This window comes from Loxodonta africana, chromosome 12 (genome assembly GCF_030014295.1).
Source record: "Loxodonta africana isolate mLoxAfr1 chromosome 12, mLoxAfr1.hap2, whole genome shotgun sequence".
In the NCBI taxonomy this organism is placed as follows: domain Eukaryota; kingdom Metazoa; phylum Chordata; class Mammalia; order Proboscidea; family Elephantidae; genus Loxodonta; species Loxodonta africana.
The window spans coordinates 88,718,375-88,742,434 of NC_087353.1; the positions used below are offsets into that span (position 1 = coordinate 88,718,375).

Below are 24,060 nucleotides of genomic sequence, written 5' to 3' on the forward strand. Positions count from 1 at the left end.
CCCAGTCTGCACCTATGGTCTCATGGGGTGTTCCTTATGATCAGTTGACTGAAGAAGAAAAAACTCATGCCTGGTTTACAAATGGTTCTGTGCATTATGCAGGCACCACTCGAAAGTGGACAGCAGCAACACTACACCCCTTTCTGGAACCTTCCTGAAGGACAGTGGTGAAGGGAAATCCTCCCAATGGGCAGAACATTGAGCAGTGCACCTGACTGTTCACTTTGCTTGGAAGAATAAAGGGCCAGATGTGTGACTGTATACTGATTCATGGGCTGTGGCCAATGGTTTGGCTGAATGTTTAGGAACCTGGAAGGAACATGATTGGAAAATTGGAGACAAGGAGGTATGAGAAGAGGTATGTGGATAAACCTCTCTGAATGAGCCAAAGAACTGAAGATATTTGTTTCCCATGTGAATGATCACCAAAAAGTAACCTCAGCAGAGGAAAATTTTAACAATCAAGTGGATAGGATGATGCATTCTGTGAATACCAGTCATCCTCTTTCCCTAGCCACTCCCGTCATTGCTCAATGGGCTCATGAACAAAGTGGCCGTGGTGGAGGGGATGGAGGTTATGCATGAGCTCAGCAACATGGACTTCCACTCACCGAGACTGTCTTGGCTACAGCCAGTGCTGAGTACCACTCACTCTGTCAGCAGCAAAGACCAACACCGAGTCCCCAATATGACACCATTCCTCAAGGTGATCAGCCAGCAACCTGATGGCAAGTTGATTACACTGGACCACTTCCCATCAAAAAGGCAGTGTTTTGTGCTTATTGGAATAGACACTTTCATTATGGATTTGCCTTCCCTGCTTGCAATATTTCTGCTTAAAACTACCATCTGAGCACTTAAAAACCCCCAAAAAACAGAATACCTTATCCACCGTGATGTTATGCCATATAGGATCGCTTTGGATCAAGGGACTCACTTCACAGCAAATGAAGTGCAGCAATGGGCCCATGCTCATTGAATTCACTGGTCTTACCATGTTCCCCATCATTTTGAAGCAGCAAGTCTAAAGGCCTTAGTTCCAAAGTGAGGAATGCTCCCACCTGGAGATACATCATTGATTACATTGTACTGAAAGTTAAGAATGCCACCTGGTCACTTTGGGCTCTTTATGCCTAGGATCTACAGGCAAAGAAGGGAGCTACCGTGTTGGCTGATGTGACTGATTCTGGTTACCAAGTAGAAATAAGATTGATATTACATAGTGGAGGCAAAGAAGAACATGCCTGGAATGCAGGAGATCCCTTAGGATGTCTCTTAGTAATACCATGCCCTATGATCAATGCAAAACTACAAAAACCCAATGCTGACATGACTACTAATGTCCCAGACCCTTCAGGAATGAAGGTTTGGGCCACCCCACCGGGGACAGAACCACTACCAGCTGAGGTGCTTGATGAGGGCAAAGGGAATACAGAATGAGTGGTGAAAGAAGATAGTTCTAAATATCAGTTTCCACCACCTGATCAGTGGCAGAAATGGGGATTGTAATTGTTTTGAGTATTTCTGCCTTGTTTCTGTGCATCAATTTTTTTTCACTTATGAAATGTAACATTTAAACAGGGCAAGTGCATTTTCAATTGTATGTGTGTTAGTGGTATCATGTTAGGCGCAAGTATGACTTTATAACTGCCTTTATTTCAAGATTATGTATGGTTTAAGGAGATGTGTACAGGTGCCAAGTTGACAAGGAGTTGACTGTGATTGTTAAGATTGTGTGTCAACTTGGCTGGGTGTTATTGTTTGAATTATGTCCTCCAAAAATACATGTCAACTTGGCTAGGCCATGATTCCCAGTATTGTGTGATTGTCCATCATTTTGTCACCTGAATGGATTTTTCTGTGTTGTAAACCCTATCTCTATGACGCTAATGGGAAACCCTGGTGGTGTAGTGGTTAAGTTCTATGGCTGCTAACCGAAAGGTCAGTTGTTTGAAACCACCAGGCACTCTTTGGAAACTCTATGGGGCAGTTCAACTCGATGCTAGTGACGCAGGATTAGAGGTACTTATGTTAATGAGGCAGGACTCAATCTACAAGATTAGATTGTATCTTGAGTCAGTCTGTTTTGAGATATAATATGGTGAAGCGAGCAGAGAGATGAGGGATCTCATACCAACAAGAAAGAAGTTCCAGGAGCACAGTGTGTCCTTGGACCTGATGTCCCTGCTGTGAGAAGCTCCTAGGCCAGGTGAAGATTGATGACAAGCACTTTCCCCCAGAGCTGACAGAAAGAGAAAGCCTTCTCCTGGAGTTCGTACCCTTTGTTAAACCATCCACTTGCAGTGTTTCTGTTATAGCAGCACTAGATAACTAAGACACTGGGCCATGATTCTCAATGGTTTGGCAGTTAGAATGTAGTTTGACAGTTGTATGATGATGTGATCATTTCCATGATGAGATTCGACATAATGTGATCACTTCCATGATGGGATCTGCTGTGAATAATGAATGGGTTGAAAGGGAGTTTCCTTGGGGGTGTGGCCTGCATCAAATATAAATGGACCTTTTTGGCAAGGCTCTCGGGCTTTTGCTTGCTCTGGATCCTGAAGCTGGCTCTTTTTTGTCTGGCCTCCATTTCTTGGGAGCTGAGCTAGCAGTTTATCTGCCGTCTTTCCTGCTGATTTTGGGATTCATCTGTCAGTGTTTGCATCCTGCGAGCAAGAGCCCTGCTGTCTGATCTGCAGATCTTGGGTTCGACAGCCCCTGTGGCTCCGTGAATCAGGAGAGGCCCCTATTCTGACACACAGATGTGGGACACTCCAGCCTCTACAATCGCTTGAGCCATTTCCTTGATATAAATCTCCCTTTACATATAAGTTTTACTGGTTCTGCTTCTCTAGAGAACGCAGCCTAAGACAATAACTAAGACAGACCATTTTGTTTTACCCCCTCATTTCACCAATGACAAGCTTGTGATGTTGATAGCAAACTCATTGGTTCTTATTTTGTGCCAATCTCTGTTCTAAGCACTTAATCATTTAATATTCACAATGGTCCTGCAAATGAGTTCATGTTTAGCATAATGCTGGGCTTACAGTAGGCCAAGGGAGTATGAAGGATGAGGAGGGGCTGTAGAGGCAAGCTATGTACCTTACCCTATCTTTTCTACCACTCCGGAAGGCTCCTCCGTTCCAGCCTGTTAGGTACTGTGACGGTTAAGGTTGTGTGTCCACTTGACTGGGCCATGATTCTCAGTGGTTTGGCAGTTATGATGTAGTTTGGCAGCTATGTAACGATGCAATCACCTGCACAATGAGATCTGATATCTGTAATCATCTCCATGATGAAATCTGCTATGGGTAACCATTCAGTTGAAAGGGAGTTTCCTTGGGAGTGTAGCCTGCATCCAATATAGGTGTACTTTCTGGCAAAGCTTTCCGGCTTTTGCTTGCTCTGGATCCTGCAGCTGGCTCGTTTGTCTGACCTCCAGTTCTTGGGACTTGAGCTAGCAGCTTACCCACCAATCTTGGGTTTCATCAGCTTCCGTAGCCTGTGAGCCAGAGGCTTGCCTTCTGACCTGCTGATCTTGGGCTTACTAGCCCTCGCAGCTTCGTGAATCAGGAGAAGCTTCCAGCCTGACTCACAGACTTGGGACTTTTTAGCCTCTGCAACTGCACGAGCAATTTAGTTGATATATACCTGTCTCTCTATACATTTTGGAAACCCTGGTGACATGTTGGTTAAGAGCTATGGCTCCTAACCAAAAAGCCAGCAGTTTGAATCCACCGGGTGTTTCTTGGAAACCATATGGGGCAGTTCTACTCTGTCCTATAAGGTCACTATGAGTCGGAATTGACTTGATGGCAACAGATTTGGTTTTTTGGTTTTATATATGTATTTACACGCTTCACTAGTTTTGCTTTTCTAGAGAACCCAGCCTAAGGCAGGTACCCCTAATGGAGCTCAACTTTTGCTTATGGTAGCCCACTATCTACTCTCTCTTCCTCACCTACCTCAACCCTGCTTATCCATCAAAGCTTAACCTTCCAAACAACCCATCTCCCCAGCTCTGTTCTGGTGTCCTATAGCTCTTAGCAAGCAGGTGCCTTTATTTACAGAGGGAGAAGGGCTGAACAAAGGGAGCAGGGCTTATCCATGGTCACACAACAGAGTTAAGTTTCCCTGGGAGAATTCAGGGTCCAGCTACCCAAGCCAAAGTAGCAACTCAGGATGGAAATGGATTATACCTGGGTCTGCTTGCTTGAAATGGGAATGAGCTGGGCCTGAGCAGGCAGGCATCAGACACTGCACAGAAGTGGTAAGAGCATACTAGCCTTTATAGGGGGGATCAAGCAGAGCCACAGGTTGGGGGGGGTCTTAGGGCATTGGCCTTGGGGGCTCAAGGAGAGGAGGGGGTGAGGCCAGAGCTAGAGGAAGGTGAGGTGAGTAGAAGCAGGGACACCACAGCTTTCCTTGTGCTCCTCAAAAAAGTTGCTCCATAGCTTTCATGTAGAGCCTGTGATAGTGGTCAACTTCCTCCTCAGTGGGGTTGAGGCACTGGAGTACCTGGATGGGGCGGCCCACTGTAGGGAGAGGAAGATGGTAGGTGAGGTGAGAGGACTTTGCTGCCCACATGGGTGATGGCAAATTTCTTCCCTGGAGGTGGGCACTCACCCACAGAGGTAATGGGCACGGCGAAGGGCAGCAGGCCCCAAGAGTCAGCAGAGAAGAGGCCACGGCCTGAGAAGCAAAGCCCATGAGCTTATTGAAGATGATCTGGGACCGGTACTACCAGGAGCTTGTAGCAGAAACCTTAACTTTGAAGATATCATTCTCCCCAAAGGAGTACACAGGTACCAGGGAGGCCCTAGGAAGGGGAAAGAAAGAAGTGAGTCCTCAGGCAAGTAGCTCCTGAACTGCCTCAAGATCGGCACCTCAGAGGCTGCATGTCCCTCCCACACCTCAGGCTTCCATTCCCCAAGGCCTTTAAGCAAATGACTGGCCATAAGAAAGGTCTGGGAGAAGGGACTCATTCCTTGAGAATCAATTGTATACTGGACTTTCTTTCACATACCCATTTGCTCATTCAGTCTTTACAAGTACATTTTTGCAAGGTAGCATGAGCCCTATTTCCCAGATGAAGAAACATGCCAAAGGCTTACCGTCATGGATTGAATTATGTCCCCCCAAAAATGTGTGTATCAATTTGGCTAGGCCATGATTCCTGGTATTGTGTGATTTTCCTATATGTTGTAAATTCTGCCTCTATGATGTTAATGAGGGAGGATGGTTGGCAGTTGTGTTAGTGACGCAGGACTCAATCTACAGGACTGGATTGTGTCTTGAGGTAATCTCTTGAGATATAAAAGACAGAAGCAAGCAGAGAGACAGGGGGACCTCATACACAAAGAAAGCAGTGCCAGGAGCAGAGTGCATCCTTTGGACCTGGGGTCCCTGCACCTGAGAAACTCCTTGACCAGGGGAAGGTTGAGGACAAGGACCTTCCTCCAGAGCTGACAAAGATGAAAGCCTTCCCCTGGAGCTGATGCCCTGAATTTGGACTTTTAGGCTACTTTAAAAAACCAAACCCGTTGCTGTCGAGTCAATTCCAACTCATAGCAACCTTATAGGGCAGAGTAGAACTGCCCCATAGAGTTTCCAAGGAGCACCTGGCGGATTCGAACTGCCGACCCTTTGGTTAGCAGCCAGAGCACTTAACCGCTACACCACCAGGGTTTCCTTAGGCTACTTTACTGTGAGGAAATAAATTTCTCTTTGTTAAAGCCATCCACGTGTGGCATTTCTGTTACAGCAGCACTAGATGACTAAGACACTTGCTTTGAGACAGTGCCAGGGATTTGAACCGAGGGCTTCTGGGTCCCAGTGGCCTGCTTTGTACACTCTGACCTTGCGTCTCTCCAAGTGGGATGAAGCACAGTGAGGGACACGGTGTTTGGCACAGCACAGGCACTCAAGCACTGAAGCGGGCACATTCCCTACATAGGACAGGACCTAGATGTTTGAACCCACAGAGAACCAAAGCTCCAGGTGTCAGAATGCTGGGAGCGGCGGACCCGGGCTGGGCGCCCTCACACTTACTTGCCCATGCCACAGCACCAGGCGCACAAAGCCTTTTCGCTCCCAGAGAAAACAGCAGTGCTGGCCTGGGCTCGAGTACAGGAACTCCTGGCCACCCCCAATGATGATGATCAAGGCCTGGCCACGCTGGGGCTGGGATGAGATAAAGTGTAGGGTCTGGTGGCTCACGGAACATATTCCTGTAGACATGGATACTTGGGGAGCAGTCACCACCCTCTCCAGGGCTCCTCAGCCTCTCACCCCACCTTTTAGTATAGGAAGGGTGAGCCCCACATCCCATTTCTTGCACCCTCATCCCACTCCGGTGTCAGCCTCTAGGACACTTTCCCAGAAGATATACCTCCTCCCACTCAGCAGAGGCTCACCAGTGCTCATGAGGTGGTCATGATAGACTGGGAGGCTGAAGAGGCCGGCCAGTGCCATCGGGGAGGGCCCAAGCCCGGGGAACTGCAGGGAGAAGTCCTTGCCTTCGGTGCTGAAATTACAGAAGGCCCCAGCGCACATGATCCCATGTGGGTGAACGCCCATCACGTAGTTCTGGTTGGGAGGCAGCTCTGCTGTTTTCACCAGCTTTGGAGAGAGGCACAGAAGACCTCGCTAGCTGAAAAGGTAGTCCTCCACCCCAGCGGACTTCAGAGCGTGAGGTCTTGGGAGGGGATGGAGGGCTCAGGGCTACGGGTTCCAGACGGCGGGCAAACGAAGGGTGTGAGCCCGCCTGAGAGAGCTTTCTCGCCCCAGAGGCCGAGCGGAGTCGTAACTCGCTACCAGAGAGAGGGAGAGTGTGGGTGGGTGGGTAAAAGCCCAGAAGTCTCCAGACTGATCTTTTAACTTGCTTTGTCATTAGGTCAAGGTTGGCCGCTGGGCGGGGCTGGGGGATAAGTCGTGTGCGAGGGAGGGGCGGCCCCTGGATGCAGAATGAATTGGTGTGGGGAGGAGACAGAAGCAGGCAAGCCTGCCGAGTGGGTCGCAGCAGGAGAAGGTCCCAGTGGCCGTGGAACAGCGTGGCAGCTGCTGCAGCGCCAGCGGTGGCCACAAGCCACCGGGAGACTCTTTAATCTCGAGTGCAGCAGATCGGAATCCGGACCCGCGCCCCGGGCCTGTTTGCAGGTCTTGGCGAGGGTCAAGGCCACCCAGGAGCCACCGCCCGGTGCAGCGTGCCCGGACCTCCCCCCACTGTGTACAAACACACACACACACACACACACACACACACACACAGCGGCTCTGGTTTCCCACCTTTAATTTTACTCCCTGCCCCAAGCCCCAGGGAGTCCCGGCATGGCCAGGGCGCGCCTAAGTGAGGACGAGGTGCTGGTGCGCTGGGACGCCGTAGCGCGCCTTGTGCTCCTCGAAGAGCTGCATGAGCCGCTCCACGTAGAGCGCGTGCAGCGAGTCCACCTGGGCCTGGCTGGGCCAGGGCGTCAGCTGCACTGGGATCGGGGCCCCCACTGCCGGCAGGACGAGAGGCGGGAGAGGGCGGTCGCTTGGGCCCACTCCCCCCCACCCTCCCCGGCGTACTCTCTTGGGCAGAGGGCAGGGCTCTGGAGTGCTGGGCAGAGGTGGCGCAAGGCTCACCGACAGTGTGGACCGGAGTACGGAAGGGCAGTAGCAGGCCCCAGCGACCGTAGAAGAGCGGCAGGGCCACGCGCAGCAGCGACTGCAGCGCTTCCTGGGCCGCCCGCAGCCAGGAACCCCGCGGGTTGGGGATCTGCTGGAAGAGTTCGTTCTCTCCGAAAGAGAAGACCGGCACCAGGGAGGCCCTGGGGAGGAAAGCCGAGGGTGACTCCCAGGGAGGGCTCATCCCGTTCCGGTCCCCTGAGGACAGCCAGGGCGCCCCACCCCGCGCCATCCCGAGTTGCTCACCCGTGTTCCAACGCCAGCTTGATGAATCCCTTCTGATTCCGGATCCGTAAGATCGGCTCTCCGGGTTTTGCCTCCAGCGCCTCCAGGGGCCCTCCGACAGCCAGGACCGCCACCTGGCCACCCCCAGGCCGAGACAACAGGTAGGAGACACTGGCCTTGTCTGAGGAGACCAAACTTGGGGGGAGGGCAGAGTTTGGGAAACCAGAGTTGGGTCTTCAAGGGGGGCGTAGGGAAGTTGGGGACCAGGATCTCAGGAAGGGAGGAAGCCGAGGTAGGCGGCGACAGCTGGGCCTGGGGGTCCTGTGGCCTGGCCTCGCACTCCTCACCACCACTCATGATGTAGTCCCGGAAGAAAGGGAGGTGGAACCAACAGGGCAGCATGAGCAGGTGCGGCCAGAGGCCGGGGAAGAGACGAGAGAAGCCTGTGGCCTCTGTGCAGAAGTTGCCGAAGGCCCCGACGACCAGGATCCCGCGAGGGTGGATGCTGAAGAGGTAGTTGCACGAAGGATCCAACTCTGCGGTTTTAACGAGCTGCAAGGGCAGAGGCGCGCGCCCCACCGGGCAGTGAAATTGGGCTTTGGGGGTTGACGTTCCCAAGCGTCTGTTCAGTCTGCCCCCCATCCCCCGGCCCCTTGCCCTGGTTTCCTCACCGAGATTGGGAAATAGTCACAGAAGTGTCTCCAGACCGCCCAGTTGCGGACCCAGGCAGAGCGGCGGCCTCCCGTCCGAGGTGAGTCTCTATCTCTATAGAGCCAGACCAGGTAGAGGACCGCTAGGATCCAGGCCCGGCCTACCAGCAGAGAGAGGAGCACAGCCATGCACACCTGGGCTAAGGGAATGAGAGCAGTGGCTCAGGACCCAGGCATTTAAGCCAGAGGGGCTTCCCTCCCCCGACCAGTTCCTTCCTGGTCAGGCCCTTCCATCCCACTTGCTCCCCCATACTCTTTCAAGTACTCCCTAGATCCCTACAATGCCTGCCTCAGGTAATAGGAAAGCAGAGCTCCGGGAACTTGGGTCCCACAGGCTGCCGGGACTCACCAAGCCCCAAGAAAGAGAAGACCCATTGCAGGACAGCGACCACTTGGAGGCCCTGGCTTAAGAGGCTGGCATTCTGTGGAGGGAATTGGACAGTGGTGCTCACAGCTCTTAAGCACCTGCCCTTTTGGCTCAACCCCCGGCCTCTGTCCCACCCCCATTTCCACCCCCTTGGCTGACTCACACACTAGACCCTCATAAGCCTGGAAAGGAAGAGTTAATCACTACCTGAGTTTTTAAGGTAAAAGGAAAACAACCTGCAGGTGTGTGGCCTAGGGGTGAGAAAGGGAGTGCGTGAAATTTGTGGAAGTTAGGACTTTGGGCCTTTGTGGGGAACCAGGCTGGTAGCCAGCAGCCTGGGAAAATGGAGGTTGCCTGGGTGGTGCCTACTGTGAATGGCCCAGCTCCTTGACGGAATGAGAACAGTTCAAAGACCACTTAGTCATCCCATGGGCCTGGAGGGTCGAGACACTGTACAAGAGTTTATTCCATAAGAAGCAGCTTAGGACTTGTGGGAGGAGGACCCCAGAAGGGAGGGCTTTGTGGAAAAAGTAGAGGACTGGTGGGGCATGCCACTCATTGTCACCCCTGCCTGCCCCAAACATTGACCAGAGGCCTGTGGAAGCCAGCACTTTCTCCAGGCCAGGAAATGTCACACACACTGCCCCTCTCCCCACACACATTCCCATCAGGTGCCTAGTCACACGCATTCCTAGTATAAGATACTTCCCGTTATTAGCACCTCATAGTAATTCTCTGATTAAGGTCATCTCCCCACAGCTATAAGCAACAAAAGGACAAGTCTCCTGCTCATCACAGTGGCTCCTGTTACTAGCATGGTGCCTTGCATATGGTGGATACTCACTAAATGGATGGTAAGTCTGGAGGAGACAGGTCCCAATGTTCAGGACCTGTGCTCAGGCTGGGCACACATTTCTGTCCCTGAGCCCCGCCTCACTCTCCTGCTGGCTTCCCCTTCCAGGGACCTTGCCAAGAAACCTTGCCAAGGGGTGTTTTCTCCTGTCTTTGCTAGGCCACTTCCATTCACAAGGCATATAAGCAGGGGGGAGGGAGGTCAAGATGAGATAGGCTTAAAAGTCTAGACAAAGAAATGGTCAGTTCACATGGAAAAGTAATCAACCGGGTGATCAACCCCACCTGCCAGGAAGGAAGGTATCTTAGGCTAGGTCTTCTAGAGATGCAAAACCATTAAAGCATATAAATATATATAGAGAGATTTATATCAATAGCTCACACAGTTGTAGAGGCTGGAAGGTCCCAAGTCTGTGGATCAGGCTGGAGGCTTCTCCTGATGCAAAGAGCCACAGGGGCTAGCAGAACCAAGATCGGCAGGTCAGACAGCAGGGCTCTTGGCAAGAGGATATTAAGACCAATGAATCCCAAGATCAGCAGGCAAGACACAGGTAAGCTGCTAGCTCAAGTCCCAAGAGCCAGAGGTCAGACAAACAGTAGCCAGCTGCAGGATCCAGAGCAAGCAAAAGCCCAGGAGCCTTGCCAAAAGTCCACTTATTTTGCTTGCAGGCCACACCCCCAAGGAAATTCCCTTTCAACTGACTGGCTTCTCACAGCAGATCACATCGTGCAGGTGATCACATTATATCAAATCTCATCATGAAAAGTGATCACAACTGCCAAACTACATCACAGCTGCCAAACCACTGAGAATCATGGCCCAGCCAAGTTGACACACAACCTTAACGATCACAGAAGGCTTTCATAAAGGAGGTTTTCCGGGAGGCTGGGTAGGTGTTTCACCAGCGGGCAATAAAAAGAAAGAATGGGAGTCCTGTCTGGAGCCAGGAGATGCTCTAGGATAGGTGTACTTCTGGAGGCTTCTGGAATGGAACAGTTGGGAGATAAATTCAGTAAAATAGGCTGGTGCAAGGCTGGGGAAGACCAAGCTAAAGGGGCATGTCCTGCTGTCCTCAGCATGCCTAAAGACAGTTGGGCAAGGGATTGATGATCCCCTGGAGGCAGGACCACCCTCAGGAGGTTCCTCTCCTCTTTTTCAAAGCTGCTTCACATTACCTTCTTCCAGGAAGATTTCTTGGGATGAACCTCCAGGGACTCTCCTTTCCTGATTCTGACCAACAAAAAGCTTAGGTTCAAGACAGCCACACTTTTTATATGGAAACAGAAAAACCTATCCCAAAACTCATATGGAACCTGAAGAGACCCTGAAGAGCCAAAACAATCCTGAAAAAGAACAAAGCTGGAGTACTTAAACTTCCTGATTTCAAAACTTAACGACATACACTGCTGGTGGGAATGTAAAATGGTAAAACCACTTTAGAAATTGATTTGGTGCTTCCTTAAAAAGCTAGAAATAGAAGTACCATACAATCTAGCAATCCTACTCCTAGGACTATATCCTAGAGAAATAAGAGCCATCACACAAATAGTTATATGCACGCCCATGTTCACTGCAGCACTGTTCACAATAGCAAAAAGATGGAAACAACCTAGGTGCCCATCGGTGAATGAATGGATAAACAAATTATGGTATATTCACACAATGGAATACTACACAACTATAAAGAACAGTGATGAATCCACAAAACACTTCACAACATGGATGAATCTGGAAGGCATTATGCTGAGTGAAATTAGTCAGTGACAAAAGGACAAATATCGCATGAGACCACTATTATAAGAACTCAAGAAAAGGTTTAAATACAGAAGAAAACATTATTTGATAGTTACTAGGGTGGGGAGGGAGGGAGAGGGGAATTCGTTTACTAGATAGTAGATAAGAATTATCTTAGGTGAAGGGAAGGACAATGCACAATACAGGGGAAGTCAGCACAACTGGACTAAACCAAAAGCTGAGAAGATTCCTGAACACAACCAAACACTTTGAGGGAGAGAGTAGCAGGGGTGGGGGTCTGGGGACCATGGTTCTGCGTGACATCTAGGTCACTTGCCATAACAAAGTTTATTAAAGAAAATGTTCTGCATCCCACTTTGGTGAGTGGTGTCTGGGGTCTTAAAAGCTAGCAAGTGGCCACCTAAAACGCATCAATTGGTCCCAACCCACCTGGAGCAAAGGAAAATGAAGAACACCAAAGAGACAAGGAAAATATTAGCCCAAGAGACAAAATGGGCCATATAAACCAGAGACTCCATCAGCCTGAGACCAGAAGTACTAGATGGTGCCCAGCTACCACCAATGACCGCACTGACAGGGAACACAACAGAGAGTACCTGATGGAGCAAGAGAAAAGTGGGGTGCAGAACTCAAATTCATGTAAAAAGACCAGACTTAATGGTCTGACTGAGACTAGAGGAACCTCAGAAGACATGGCCCCTGGACTCCCTGTTAACGCAGAACTGAAACCATTCCCGAAGCCAACTCTTCAGACAAAGATTAGACTGTACTATAAAACATAAAATAATACCCGTGAAAGTGTGCTTCTTAGTTCAAGCAGATACACAAGATTAAATGGGCAGCTCCTGTCTAGAGGTGAGATGAGAAGGCAGAAAGGGATAGGAGCTGGTTGAATGGACACGGGAAATCTGGGCTGGAAAGGGGGAGTGTGCTGTTACTTTATAGGGATGGCAACTAGGGTCACATAACAATGTGTATAAATTTTTGTAAACTTTGACCTAAAGCACAATAAAAAAAAAAATGACAAATCTACAGTAATGAAAACAGTGTTGTACTGGCATAATGATAGACACATAGACAAATGGAATAGAATAGAGAGCCCGGGAACAGACCCAGGCTTATATAGTCAATATATTTTCACAAGGGTGCCAAGAACACTCAATTGGGAGAGGGCAGTTTTCAACGATGGTGGGAAAACTGCATATCCACATACAAAATAATGAAGCTATATCCTTGCCTTACCATACACAAAAATTTACTCAAAATGGATCAAAGGCCTAAAATTTAAGAGCTAAAACTACTAAACTCTTAGAAGAAAATGTAGGTAAAACTCTTCCTGACTTTGGATTAGGCAATGATTTTTAAGATATGACACCAAAAAGTACATAGATAAATTAGATTTCATCAACATAAAAAAAAAAAAAAAACTTTTGTGCATCAAAGGACATAATGAAGAGAGTGAAAAGACAGCCCACACACTGGAAGGAAATATTTACAAATCATATATATGATAAGAGATTAATATCCAGAATATATAAAGAAGTTCTATAACTCGAAAGCCACAAAAACAACCCTACTGAAAAATGGGCAAAAGACCTCAATAGACAATTTTCCAAAGAAGATATACGAATTGCCAATAAGCACATGAAAAGATACTCAACATTAGTTACTAGGGAAATTCAAATCAAAACCACGATGAGATACTTCACACACCCACTAGAATGGCTATCCACCACTTGTCTGTCAGTTTGTTGTGCTGTGGTGGCTTGCATATTGCCGTCATACTGGAAGCTCTGCTACTGGTATTTCACATGGCAGAAGGGTCACCCATGGTGGACAGGTTTCAGACTGGTAAGAAGGACCTGGCAATCTACTTCTGACAAGATTGCCCAGTGAAGACCTTATAGATAGTAGTGGAACACTGTCTGATATAGTGCCAGAAGATGAGCCACTCAGCTTGTAAGGCACTCAAAATATGATGGGGGGACAGTTGCCTTCTCAAAGTAGAGTTGACCTTAACGGCATGGATGGAATAAAGCTTTCAGGATCTTCATTTGCTGATGTGGCACAACAGAACGTGGAAATTATCAAACGGTATCATTAATGTTATACTCAAGTAAAATTTTGCTGAAGATAATTGAAAAATAGTTGTAGCAGTACATCAACAGGGAACTGCCAGAGCTTCAAGCCAGATTCAGAATAGAATGTGGAATGAGGGCTGTCATTGCTGATGTCATATTAATCTTGGCTAAAAGCAGAGAATATCAGAAAGATGTTTACCTGCGTTTTATTGACTACCAAAAGCATTTGACTGTGTGGATCATAATAAATTACGGAAACATTGCAAAGAATGGGAATTCCAGAACACTTAGTTGTGCTCATGTGGAACCTGTACATAGACCGAGAGGCAGTTGTTTTGAATACAAGGAGATACTGTTTGGTTTAAAATCAGGAAAGGTGTGCATTAGGGTTGTATCCTTTCACCATACTTATTCAATCTGTATGCTGAGTAAATAATTCAAGAAGCTGGAAACATGATGACGAACGAGGCATCTGGATCGGAGGAAGACTCATTAACAACCTGTGATATGCAGATGACACAACTTTCCTTGATGAAAGTGAGGAGGACTTGAAGCATTTACTGATGAAGATCAAAGACTACAGTCTTCAATATGGATTACACATCAACATAAAGAAAACAAAAATCTTCACAATTGGACCAACAAGCAACAACATGATAAATAGGGAAAATATTGAAGTAGTCAAGGATTTCATTCTTCTTGGGTCTACAATCAACACCCCTGGAAGCAGCAGTTACGAAATCAAACGACATATTGCATTGGATAAATCTGCTGCAAAAGATCTCTTTAAAGTGTTAAAAAGCAAATATGCCACCTTGAGGAGTAAGGTGCACCTGACCCAAGCCTTGATATTTTCAGTTGCCTCATATGCATGCAAGAGCAGGACAGTAAATAAGGAAGACCAAAGGAGAACCGATGCCTTTGAATTATGGTACTGGCAAAGAATACTGAATATGCCATGGGCTGCCAGAAGAATGAACAAATCTGTTTTTCAAGAAGTACAGCCAGGACGCTCCTTAGAAGGGAGGATGGCAAGGTTCGTCTTATGTACCTTGGACATGTTATCAGGAGGGACGAGTCCCTGGAGAAGGAGATCATGCTTGGTAGAGGGTCAGCGAAAAAGAGGAAGCCCCTCAATGAGATGGACTGACAAAGTGGCAATTGTAAGGATGGCGCAGGACTGGGCAGTGTTTTGTTCTGTTGTACACAGGGTGGCTCTAAGTGGAACCAACTCAATAGCACCTAACAACAACAACAACAGGACAGCTCTTATAAAAACAACAAAACACATAAAAATTAACAAGCATTGGTGAGGATGTGGAGAAACTGGAACTTTTGTGCACTGCTGGTAGGAATGTAAAATGGTGCAGTCTCTGTGGAAAACAGTTTTGACTGTTCCTCAAAAAGTTAAACCTAGAATTACCACATGATCCAGCAATTCCAAAGGAGCCCTGGTGGCACAAATCGTTAAGCACTCGAATGCTAACTGAATGGTTGGGAGTTTGAACCCACCCAGCAGCTCTGTGGCAGAAAGACCCGGCAATCTGCTTCCATAAAGATTACAGCCAAGAAAACCCTATGGGGCAGTTCTACTCTGTCACATGGGGTCACTATGAGTTGGAATTAATGATACCTAAAACAACCAACAATTCCAATTTTAGATATATACTCAAAAGAAAAACAGGGATTCAAATAGACACTTGTATGCCAGGGTTCACAGCAGTATGACTATGAACCAATGTCCATCAGCAGATGAAAGGATAAACAAAATGGCGGTACAGCCGTACAACAGGCCACTGTTCTTCCATAAAGAGGAATGAAGTTCTTATATATGCTACAACGTGGATGAACCTTGAGAACATACTTAGTGAAATAAACCAGACACTTATATGAGGTATCTAGAACAAGTACATTCATAGAGACAGAAAGTAGTTTAGTAGTTACCAGGGGCTGGGGGAGGGGAGAATGGAGAATGATTGTTCAATGGGTACAAAGTTTCTGTTTGGGGTGATGTAAAATTTCTGGAAATAGTGGTGATAGTTACACAACACTGTGAATATATTTAATGCCTCTGAACTGTACACCTAAAAATGACTAAAGTGGTGAATTTTTTGTCTATTTTACCACACGCACACACACACACACGCACATAGCCTCTATTCTGTTCTTCCCCCATTACAGCATATGCCTTGCGGGGAGAGAGGGGGACTTCCTTCCCCTAGCACTGTCCACAGGGCCAGCTATGGGCCCTGCCACCCCGACCCTTCATCCAAGGGAGAAAATGCCATCAAGTGATTAAAGAACCATGAACAGTTTGGGAGCTGGGCGTAGGGTGGGCTTTCCTCTGAACCCTACTGTGAAATCCTCTTTTGCTCCAGCCCTCCTAATGCCCTTTCCCCAGCTCAGGCAATACAGAGGAGTGAGAAAACAAGACCAAGGAAAACTTCCAGGTTCCCACACAGATCTAGCATTCTATTTATTCCTCCTTTTCCCTCTTCTCTGCCCTTTCTTTCTGGAGTAGATTGAAATGTCCCCTCTACTCTGGGTGGCAGGAGGACATACAGGGTCCATAGGCTGATGGAAGAACACAGATGGACTCAAGAGTTACAAAACCTCCTTTATTGGGGGAGGTGGGAGGTTGAGAAACCTTAATAATTTATCACACCAGGAACCCCCAGAAGCCCTCTCCTCAGGACCCCTTGGGTCTGAGGGGAGGAAACGGGGGCTCCAGGAGCTTCCTGAGAGGGCCGTGTGTTGTGGAACAAGGCGACACATTCAGTCCCAGGCACACAGAACATGCACACTGGAAGCGAGGAGACAGACAGACCCCCCTCTCCAAGGATTGGAGGCTATACCCAGGCCCGCCAAGAAGGCACAGTGGTGGGGAAGGTTTGGCAGAGTGGTTGAATGTCAGGGGTCAACAAAGGACACCATGATGTAGCGAGTGCCCCGAGTAGTGGGCAGCCCCTCGTGGTAGTGAGTGAGACGGCCAGGGTGCAGGAGCCCCCAGCCCTTCCGTGGGGATGAGACCACACAGTCATAGCGCAGGAAGCGGCAGCCACCTCCCTGGGAAGAGGAGAAGGGAACAGAAAGGGAGGGTAAGCAGACATGGGAACTCGCGGGAGCAGACAGATACAAGGGGAGTCTGCGGGGGAGGGGGCACCAGGCATGGCATGGGGTGGGGGTGAGAGGTAGGCCAGAGGGATAAGGGAGAGAGCAGACACAGGGAGTGGGGTGAGGGATGGGAGACCCAGGAAGAACAGCAGGCAGCCATTCCAGAAGGATTCAGGAGTTGATACCCACCAAGTAGAAACTGAAAAGGTGAACAAGTCAGGCAAGAGGCAGGGAGGGCAGCAGAGGGCTGTGTGTAGGGACTCTGGCAGTGGCGTGAAGTGGGAGTGGAGTGGGGGCTGACCTCATAATCCAGGCCCTTGTGGTTGAGGGCAACATTGAGGGTGAAGGTGGAGGAGTCGTGGTGTGGCCGCAGGGAAGGCTGCTCATCTGGCCGGTAGCGGACCACAAAGTTCATCACTGCCCGGGTCTGTGGGGACAAGAGAGAAGAGGCTGGGCGGCCGTGAGTTCCAGGGATCCTTAAGGAGGTGACAGCCTCTAGTTAGAGGCAGCACAGGCTCCTCAGGCCATGGCCCTGCAGCGGTCTCACTGCTAACTGGTGTCAGAGCTGAGCCATGCTGAGCCCCAGGTTCATCCTGGCTGTGTCCCTCCCTAGGTTGCCTTCCTGCAGTCTCTCTGTCTCGGGACCCAGGTGCCATGGGGCCACAACGGCTCTGCATGGGGACTTCCAGCCTGGGGCGAGGGGTGCAGGAGGGTGGAGGAGGCAGGCAACAGCAGGAGCAGTGGCCCACCTTGGTGTGGTAGCCAGGGAATAGGCTCTCCGTCATGGGCCCCACATACGTCCTCAGCAGCTGCAGCCACTGGTCCTCGTAGCCCACCTGCTTCATGTGGATGTCCACTGTGGGCACGTTCTCGTAGCCTCCAGCCAGCCTGGAATCCTGTGGGCAGTGGGCACTGAGCCACCCCACATCCTCTGGGCATGGCCCCTGCAGGGGTAGTACCAGCCTTCTCCCTCCTCTTGCTTTCAGGCCTTAAAACTTATGTTCAGGAACAGTATTCTCAACCACCTCTTGGCTTGACTCATTCTTACTGGCCCTTTAAGTCTCAGCTAAGATGTCACCTCTTCTGTGAGGCCCCCTGGTTTCCCCCCAGCCTGGGCACAGTGCCCCCCTGTGGCTTTCACAACATTTGGATTGTTGCTGTTCCTTATTCATTCCCCCATCCAGATGGCACGCTCTAGAAGGGCAGAGCTTGGCCTGCACAATTCATCATCGTACCTGCACTGTCCTGTTCAGTGGCTGGCATTTAGGACATGCCCAGTAAATATCTGTTGGGTGGGTGGGTGGGTGGGTGGGTGGATGGGTGGATGGGTGGATGGGTGGATGGGTGGATGGGTGGATGGGTGGATGGGTGGATGGATGGATGGATGGATGGATGGATGGATGGATGGATGGATGGACGAAGCTGTGTCCCTTACGGACCCCTCTCCCTTGGGTACCCCTTTCCCACCCTCCTGATCCTATCCCTCCCTCAGCCTCTCCCTCCTCCTGGGGATCCTCGTTCCTCTCCAGATCGTCCCCACGCCCCCCCTCACCTCATGCCGGCCTCCTGACCACTGGCCATAGTGCTCCATTTCCTCTACAAGCTCGTCACACATTTGGTCTGACAGTAGTGGGAACCAGTACACGTCTGGGCACGGCTGAGAACACAGGGCAGGGGACAGGCAGCAAATGGAGGTGAGACAAGGCAGGGAGGAGAAAGGGAAGCCAGAAGATGAGGGAAGCTGGGGGGATGGGGACTGAGCTTGGGCATGGGCCATGACTAGGGCTGCGGGAGGGAAGGCTGGGACAGAGAAGGGTGGCGTGAAGGGAAGAGCAGGGCTGAGAGGGGTCTGGCAAAGCATAAGCGGGTAGGCAACAGGGCCCTGAAGCCCCAGGTTCTAGGATAGTGGTTTTCAAACTTTGGTACAACAGTGCATCCTTTTTTTAAAAATGTGATTTCACCCGTAACACCACCACACCCCGTGGACAAAGAGGAATAACCGTGATTAATGCAGAGGAGATCGTGGGGTGGGGACTGAAGCCCTATCTGCTCAGCCTTTGTCTTCATCTTGCTCGGGCAGAAAACCTAAGGTACTTCTAAGGCATCTGGGGGAACCCAGTTTGGAAACGAATCCAAGTGGTGGGCTCAAGAGGCCATGGCCATCAGGGTGTAAGGGGTCCTGAGTGGGGCTCACCTGTTCCACCATTCCTTCCCCTTCAAGGGCCCGACTGTAGTTCTCATGAATGTACTGTTCCTTCCAGTCCTGGGAGGGGTTGGGAGTGTCAGGAGATTGCACCTCAGATGTGCGCCCTCTCTACCCACCTAGAAAGCCCTGGGCCCTGGGCCTGCCTCTCCCTGGCAGTTTCAGGCTCTGAACAGGGGGTGTTCCTCAGCCATGGTGTCATTCTCTAATGAACAGCAGGCACGTGCATTCTCTGAGGGAGAGGCCCCCTACTCACCAGGGGGTTGTCAAAGATCTGCCAGAGGTCGGGGTGCAGGTGGTCTATGTCGTACCGGGAAGTGGCCAGGAGCCGGCCAAATTCATGCTGATTGCTGAGGTGGAGGAAGACGCCCTGGAGTGGAGGTCAGAGGAGAAGGGTGAAGGAGACCCTTGGTGGCTGCTGCCATCCCAGCATTGGGCCCCAGGCCCCATACCCCAGGCCCTGTCCTGCTCACCTTGTCCCGCAGGCTTTTACAAAAGGCCATGTCAGGGTCAGTGTCACTGCTGGAGAATACCTCCTTCTGGGGCAACTCTGTCCTCAGGGTCTCCCCACGGATCACATATGCCTGGGATATGTAGGGCACATTCCACACGCCCCTGGAGGCACCACACTACAGTCAGCTAGCATGGTGGACCCCCAATATGGTACGCGGTTCATCCCGGGAGCCGCTTCCCTCAGGGCACCCTGCTCCTTGAGCCCTGTCAAGCACTGCTGGTCACAACCACCTCATCTCCTACCTAACCCAGTCAGTCCCCACCCTGCCAAAGCTGTGTGTCTGACTGGTGACCACAACCTAAGAATGGGGGCTTGGGAGAGGACGCTGGGGTCCAAATAGGCCCAGGTCAGAGGGAGGCAGACTCACACTCGCTTCCGCTGCACCAGCTCCACGTAGTCCTCAGAGCGGGCATAGTACTCATCAGGGCTCAGCGCGCCCCAGAAGTTCGACCACAGCTTTCCGTGGCGGGAAAGCATGGGAGCTATCACCTTCCTGTGGATGAGGCTGAAGTAAGGGCTAGGCAGAGGGATGAGGCCTTGGGGCGCCTCATGCCAGGAAGGGAGTTGGGGTCCCTGGGGACTATCTGGGGGCTTCTGGCTGAGCTGGACAAGTGACCTGTCCTCCTCAATGAGGATGCGCAGGGTCTGCTGGTTGGTGATGACGGCGTCAGCATCCAGGCTGAAGTAGAATTCACAGCTGAGGTCCTGCCGACAACTGTCCCTGGAAATGACAGATCCACAGAGGATCGGAAAACAGGGCAAGTGGGATCCCTCCCCACCCACCCTCTGAGTAGAAAAGGAAGAAAGTGGGTGGAAACACAGCAAAAGGAGGGGAGACAAAAGAGACTGGGGGGCAGAGGGGAAGCCAGTATGTTTCTTCCCTGGGCCCCTAGGCTCTCGCTTATCTGTGAGCTGGGAGGAGGGCAGGACGGGTGGCGTCTGAGGGGTGCTAACACCAGGTGGAGGAAAAGCTGGGCTGGGCAGTGGGGAGGATAAGAGGCGGGCGAATACACTCAGTGGTGCACATGCCCCCCACCCCCCCACTTACATGGCCATGTCTCTGGCCTCGCCTGGCGTCAGGGCCTCCTCTGGCCCCACCAGCTTCACAACTGAGAAATGGTCCTGGAGCTGGGGCCAGGCGTCTGCAATGTGAGGCTCATGGTACACCTCCTGGAGAAAACATGGGGGGCTGAGCAGCAGAAAAGATGAGCCTGACGAATGGGGGTGGGTGGGGGATGGGAAGACGTAGGAAGGCGTTTGACACGGGGGCACAGGGAAGCCTTGGCTGGAGGGAGTTCTACTCAGGGCTGGGGAAGGGTCCCATGGGAGGGCCCACAGGGAGAAGCCTGCCAGGGTGTCTCACGTTGTTGTGCAGGAAAAGGGTGACCCTGTCAGGGGGATAGTCCAGGAGCAGCAGCCGCTGCAGGAAGCGGGGCAGGAACGGGGTAGGTTGTTCCACAAACACAGCTAGAAGCACCCGGGGGGGAGGCTGGAAAACACAACATGACGGGGGTTGGGGGAAGCCCCAGCTCCTCCACTGGCCATTATCCCAGGTTAGGGGCACCGGGGAGCTTTCGCCCACCACCACCACTGCTCCCAGCATGCTTTCCTGTGCCCCTGGCTGCAGCGCACTTGCACGCCCTGGCACCCCTCCTCACCTGCCCCCCCGGGAGTGTCCTCTGGTCCTTGTTGCAGAATCCACAGCCTCCCTCAGGAGTCCAACCATTGGGGACATAGTTTCCCAGGTAATTCAGCTGGAGCTGTTGGGGAGAGACGGAGTGACTGAGGAGGAGGAGTGGGGGTGAGGGCAGTCAGGCAGACAGGGAGACGGGCAGGAGAAAGAGGACGGGACACTTTAACCCACTCCTAGCATCTCTGCTGCAGGGACTGAGGGCAGGGGCGGGGCTGGGGCGGGGCTGGGGCTGGGTAGGGACAGGCCTCTGAGGGTATAAGCCATTGGGGGCACCTTAGTGGGACCGTTGCCATGGATCACAACAGGGAGTGTATCATAGGCCACATTACGAATACGCACACGGTTCCGATCAAACTTTAAAACCACTTCATCTGGGGAAGAAAGACCAGGTTTTAGACTCCCTTTCTCTTGAGGCTGCCAAGAAACAGGTTCCCCCAATTTCCCTAGGCCATGAAGGGGAGCCTGGGCCAAAGGGCCCCTAGATTGTGGCTCTGCAGGATCAGGAATAGGCCCTAGGGTTCTGAGCAAGCTGTACCACCTTGGAGAGCTCCCCCACCTAATCCCTTGTGACCTAGGGCAAGTTACTAGTCCCTTAGAGTCAGTCTCTTCATCTGAATTGCGGAGTGACACAGTACATATTCATGTTAGCAATGACAACCACCACTTTTATTGCTGTCGTAGCACAGTGCAACTTACTTTCTCAGCCGCTCTGACATCTGATGATGTTAACCACAAAGATGAGTTGCAGACCACCCCAGTTCTACCAGGAGCCCCCCGCCACGTACAAGACCTCCAGCAGCAGAGGCCTCTCTTATTGCCCATCTCTGACCCCTGGTCGTCTTTTCTCCTCACCTAAAGCCCCATTGAGGTTCTGAAAGATCCGGGATTTATGATCCAGACTAAGTCTGAGTTTCTCCTGGGTGGGATGAGATGGGGCAGCTCATTAAAGGGAGGGCAGTGGCAGCATCGTTCCGCACTCTTTTCTCTTCACATGGTTCCCAAACTTCCTACCTCGCTCCCCTCCCATTCAGCCTGAGCCTCCCACCCCTGCAGAGCTGCAGGCTACCCCACACTCCTGTCCCTCCCTACCCTCAGGCCTGGGTCCAGGTAGAGCTGAGTGTAGAACAGCTGGTCATCATCGTCATCCTTGTACTTCCACTGGCGGACAATTTGGTGGATGATGGGGGCGAAGCCGATGAACCCTGGGGGAGGGAGAGGCGCTGACCCCAAGACTTCCAGGGTCCCACACATCTCTCCCCACTCCCTCTCCAGCCCTCAGGCACCTGGACCACTCCATGGCCCACCGCTCGTCTCCTCCCCCTCGGGCACTCCGTCACTTACCACCAGAGTTGAGGAAGCGCTTGCCCGTGCCCACCTCAGGGTACTGCTCTGCCAGCCCCCACTCTGGCCAGCAGAAGCTCTCTGCAGAGAAGAGCAGGCGGCTGCCACTCTGCACGAACTTCTTCAGCAGCTCTGTCGGGCTGCCAGCCAGAATCACATCGTAGCTGAGCGAGGAAGGGGAGGATGAACAGGCTGGCCAGAGAATCTTGGCTTCCTTATTCTCTCCTCACCACCCTCTCTGCACCTGGCCCCTTTACCTGTCCACAAACATGATGACCATATCCTCCTGGTCTCTGTATTTCTCCATTTCCTTCTTCAGCCACCTGACCTTCTGTCCTCCACCAACAGTTCTGGCCACATCACCTCCTCGCCACTCCTTGCCCAGGCCCAGGGTCTGTGAAGGAGGCCCACCATGTCAAAGAGTCTCAGCTGGCCCGGTGGGTCCTCCTGACCAGGCTCACCGTGGGAACCCAGGCATCCAGCCCTCAGCCCACCCCTCCTGCTGCGACCCCCCTCCCCAGTGGCCATGAGGCCCACCCGTCTTCTCACCCGCACAGTGTAGTTGAAGAACTCTGCCGACCGCAGGAAACGCCGGTATCCCTCCGTCTCGGCTGTGGCCACCGTAATTACCAGCAGCCTCTCTGCCACCGGCAGAATTGGCACTCAGGACCCACCCCCTGAACTCGAAGTCCTCGGTGCGTGCGTTCCCTCCCAGCTCTCTGCGGGTTCCCATACCCTCCCACCGACCCAACTACTGTCCCTTTCCTCTTCTTCCCCATTCCCTCACAGCCAGGGAGAAATCCAACCTCCTGTAAGAGAAGGGTAGAAGTGACACCCAAGAATTCGGACAGTTCGCTTGGGAAGGCTGGACACTTCAGGGTGGGAAGTGGGCGAGTGGCTGCGTGATTCAGCCCCAAGGAGCGCGCTGGGCAGGGGAGAGGCTGGCCACCCCCGGCTGGCAGACACGTCAGCCTGATGCCCACTTGCCCGAGTCGGGCCCTTCAGGTGCTCACCTGGGTTAACACGGTCACTGCCCCGAGAACGGTCCGAGGCCGAGGTCGCAGGAGGCGGTGGCAGCAGCAGCAGCAGCAACAGCAGGAGCCGGGCTCCTGGGCCCCAGGAGGCCATGGCGGGGAGCGGGCGGGACGGCACACAGGCCCACACCAGGCTGGGCTGCTCGCCGGGATCCCAGCTCCGAAGGGGGCTCCGGGAAGGGGGGCCGGGGCTGCTGTGTAGCCCCGCTGCGAGGAGGAGCAGGGCTGCGGCCCCGCCCTGGAAAGAAAGCGTAACCGGAGGTTACAGAAAACTCGAGATGCCGGCGCCCCAGACAAGGCGAGGATTGTCCCGGGGCCGGGGCCGGGCGCGCGGGGGCGCGGGCCGCGGGAGCGAGCGGCGGGGGCGCCGGGTCGGGAGGCGGGAGATGCAGCAGTGGCTGGGGCCGGCGGTCCTGGAGCTGAGGACTTTGTCCGAGCCAGCCGGGCCCACCACCGCTTGACAGATGAGGAAACCGGAGCTCGGGAAGTGGAG

The 24,060-nt window shown here is 51.9% G+C and overlaps 2 protein-coding genes across 3 annotated transcripts; both read right to left on the reverse strand.

Moving 5' to 3' along the window:
• Positions 1–6,529: 6,529 nt before the first annotated feature.
• On the reverse strand, positions 6,530–15,403 carry LOC100669211 (2-acylglycerol O-acyltransferase 1). The gene is given in 7 exon segments (XM_023555826.2): positions 6,530–6,630; positions 7,297–7,508; positions 7,636–7,820; positions 7,924–8,063; positions 8,065–8,454; positions 8,574–8,752; positions 8,962–15,403. Coding segments are annotated over 5 exon segments (1,038 nt in total). The 5' UTR covers positions 8,742–8,752; positions 8,962–15,403; the 3' UTR covers positions 6,530–6,630; positions 7,297–7,353.
• An 884-nt stretch (positions 15,404–16,287) lies between these two features.
• On the reverse strand, positions 16,288–23,743 carry PLOD3 (procollagen-lysine,2-oxoglutarate 5-dioxygenase 3). Of its 2 annotated transcripts, XM_003416498.4 has the most exons (19): positions 23,547–23,742; positions 23,083–23,174; positions 22,791–22,927; positions 22,534–22,697; positions 22,282–22,394; positions 22,045–22,108; positions 21,466–21,563; positions 21,158–21,259; positions 20,863–20,988; positions 20,548–20,669; positions 20,116–20,220; positions 19,867–19,992; positions 19,459–19,600; positions 19,242–19,355; positions 18,977–19,045; positions 18,335–18,439; positions 17,532–17,678; positions 17,084–17,209; positions 16,289–16,734 (listed from the first exon to the last, which is right to left on the reverse strand). In XM_003416498.4, the coding sequence occupies exons 1-19, from the start codon at positions 23,659–23,661 to the stop codon at positions 16,579–16,581; spliced, it is 2,223 nt and encodes a 740-aa protein (XP_003416546.2). In that variant the 5' UTR covers positions 23,662–23,742; the 3' UTR covers positions 16,289–16,578. The 2 variants fall into 2 exon arrangements, with proteins under 2 accessions (XP_010594529.2, XP_003416546.2); XM_010596227.3 differs by lacking the exons at positions 21,466–21,563; positions 22,045–22,108 and having other exon boundaries at positions 16,288–16,734; positions 23,547–23,743.
• Positions 23,744–24,060: the final 317 nt, after the last annotated feature.

Coding starts and splice junctions, on each gene's coding strand:
- PLOD3 (XM_003416498.4), bottom strand. CDS start 23,661: ATGGCCTCCTGGGGCCCAGGAGCCCGGCTCCTGCTGTTGCTGCTGCTG. Junction 20,670..20,862: donor CCCTTTTCCTGCACAACAAC/GTGAGACACCCT, acceptor TGTTTTCTCCAG/GAGGTGTACCATGAGCCTCA. Junction 17,210..17,531: donor TCCCTGGCTACCACACCAAG/GTGGGCCACTGC, acceptor TTGTCCCCACAG/ACCCGGGCAGTGATGAACTT.